The 2,500-nt window shown below is 38.1% G+C and overlaps 1 protein-coding gene across 4 annotated transcripts in view; it reads right to left on the reverse strand.

The window, feature by feature from the left end:
- mdn1 (midasin AAA ATPase 1) overlaps positions 1-2,500 on the reverse strand; it is a 260,821-nt gene that overhangs the window by 37,294 nt on the left and 221,027 nt on the right. For 3 of the 4 annotated variants that reach the window (XR_013289379.1, XM_077552191.1, XM_077552189.1), the window contains exon 89: positions 1,015-1,280. Coding sequence is in view for 3 of the 4 variants with exons in the window: in XM_077552191.1 (XP_077408317.1) it covers positions 1,015-1,280 (266 nt within the window). In the remaining variant the exon portion in view is untranslated. The remainder of the gene's footprint in view (positions 1-1,014; positions 1,281-2,500) is intronic. The other variant, XM_077552190.1, reaches the window with a different exon arrangement.

The raw sequence follows: 2,500 nt of genomic DNA on the forward strand, positions 1-2,500 counted from the left end.
TGGTGGTGGGTGGGTGGGTGTTGACTAGCCACACCCAAATTCTCCGTTCCCTCAGCGCGGGTGTGTTCTGAGATACATTCCGAGCATGTTGCTTCACTCAAACTATTCAGAATCTGAGAACGTTGTTCTAATATGCCATTCGGTTATGCACAGTGCTTCAAAATAAGGAGCCATTGTATGCAGTTAAAGGAAAATAAGCAGGTGAGTTCAGATGAGCAAAGGAGCACCATGCCTGCTCTTCACCATGGCAGCAGAACAGACGACGAGGAGGATAATCAATTAAAACATTTAAAACGGAATGCATTGATATGTTTTTGGGACCAAATGAGTTAGAGGCGTAAATCCCACCGTAAAATCTAACAAAAGACCACAACAATAAAGTCTTATTCTACTTTGCAGATTTCACTTATTGCGGGTAGTTCTGGAATGTAACCCCTGTGATAATGAGATAAATAGATAATGTGATAAACGAGGGAACACTGTATGCGGCATATCGGGCAGGCAGCAACGCCTCAGGGGGGTGGGGAAATGCGCGGATTGTAAGGATAAAGGGGGTTCACATGCACAGGGTATCATTCAAGCTTGAACTGTCACTGGATGCACAGCATTTTATGTGATGACAACGTTCTAAGTGTGTGTTGGGTAACTTTTTTTTGTTTCATATATAACAAGAAAACTGTCTGTTTCTAAACATCTTTCAATTGCAATCAATTTGCGAATTATCAGATTATTTTTGCATGTCATGTATCAAATCAATACGTGTAATTAGTAAAGCACCCACTTGCAATTTCTTCCCTACTAATTACATTAGCAGAGACCCCAGTTACAGATCATCCATCTAAGTTCAAGACAACAAACACATGATAAACATTTCATGATTGTCAAGCGTGGACTGAAATACCTCCCTTTCACAAAATGTTTCATGCAGTAATGAATGTTATATTGTGTCTGGTCATGAATACAAGCATTGGAAAAAGTCATATTGGATACATACAAAGTAGTTAATATTCCTACCTTGGGATTGGTCCCTTCTTCTTTAGGAACAGACAGATTCTCATCTTTTTCTGATTCTTTGTCTTCTGTTTTTGTGTCGTCTCTACACTCTTCTGTTTCAGTCTTTGACTCTGGTTCTCTGTTGTCGTCTTCTTTTTGGTTTGACTTGTCTTCCTCCATCTGCACATCTCCCCCTTGCTCATCCCCCTTGCCCTCATCTTCTTTCTGTCCATCTTCATCTCTTTCTGAGGCGATCGCTTCCTCGTCAATGTCAAATGGATTTTCTTCTGAAAAATAGTAATATTAAAATGTAGATGGTATGACAAATCAAATCATCACTTTTTCAGGAGCCTGTTAGATTAGGGCTCATATAGGTGACTTGAGCTTGGTCATTCCACTCCAAAAACAGCATGTTGGTTTAACTACTAAAATTGCATTGGTCAAAGAAAGAAAGCCATTTTCAACACCAATTTACCGATAGTAAATATTTGTTAAAAATATTAAATTTACCAAATTGTGTTACACGAGGTTTCGGCCCAATGCTAGCAATACAAAAAAAGTGATGGATTAGGAACATATGTGATGCGTTTTCACAAAATCAGGCCTATGTCTCTGAAAACGAAAATTGAGATATGGATATATCCTAATTCTACACTTAATTCCAATTCAAATTATGTATAATACAAGGTGGTACCTCATAAAATGGCAAAGTTAGAGCGATTTCAATGTTGGCAGGTTGAAATCCCTCAATTTGAGAAAAATGTGTTGTGTGAAAATGTGAAAAAGATATCCATCCCAAACTTTCAGGAATTGTCGAAAAAGTCAATTCCAATAGAAGGTATTAGCTAAGGGCATCATCTAAGATTTTGACCCTTTAAAATCTGAGGAACCATATTCTCAGATGATGAAATCGGGCAAAAATAGTGAAGCCTTAACTTTGAAGATCCCATTAAGCTTACAATTCATCTTTTGAGCCATCATCCGCCAAGATTTAACTCTTGCTACGTGTGTGTGTGTGCGTGCTTTTGTTTTTGCCACATTGTGGGGCCCATACACACGTGTTTTTCCTGGTTTAACTACCATTATGGGGACGGACTTGAAATTGTGGGGACATTTTGGTGGTCCCCACAAGTTCAGACCTCTTTTTCACGGTCGAGACTTGGTTTTAGAGTTTAGGTTTGAATTGGGTTATGGTTGAGGTTAGGGTAAGGAATGGGGGTAGGCAATCATTTTTGATGGTTGGTGTTAAGGGAAGGAGCTAAGAAATGCATTATGTTAATGAGATATCCCCACGATGATACAAAGGCAAACGTGTGTGGGTGTGTGTGTCTGTGTTTATTTAACTGAGGTCAAATTCTGCAATGGGAAATTTGATTTAATACATTTTGTGTCAAAATATTATTTGCATTGCTGTGAGACAAGAAAGTTTATGGATATTTTATCATCAAGGATATTACAACTCAAATACATTTGATCATATAAAGAAAAAATTTATTATGACATTTTG

Source organism: Vanacampus margaritifer, chromosome 19 (assembly GCF_051991255.1).
Source record: "Vanacampus margaritifer isolate UIUO_Vmar chromosome 19, RoL_Vmar_1.0, whole genome shotgun sequence".
Lineage (NCBI taxonomy): Eukaryota > Metazoa > Chordata > Actinopteri > Syngnathiformes > Syngnathidae > Vanacampus > Vanacampus margaritifer.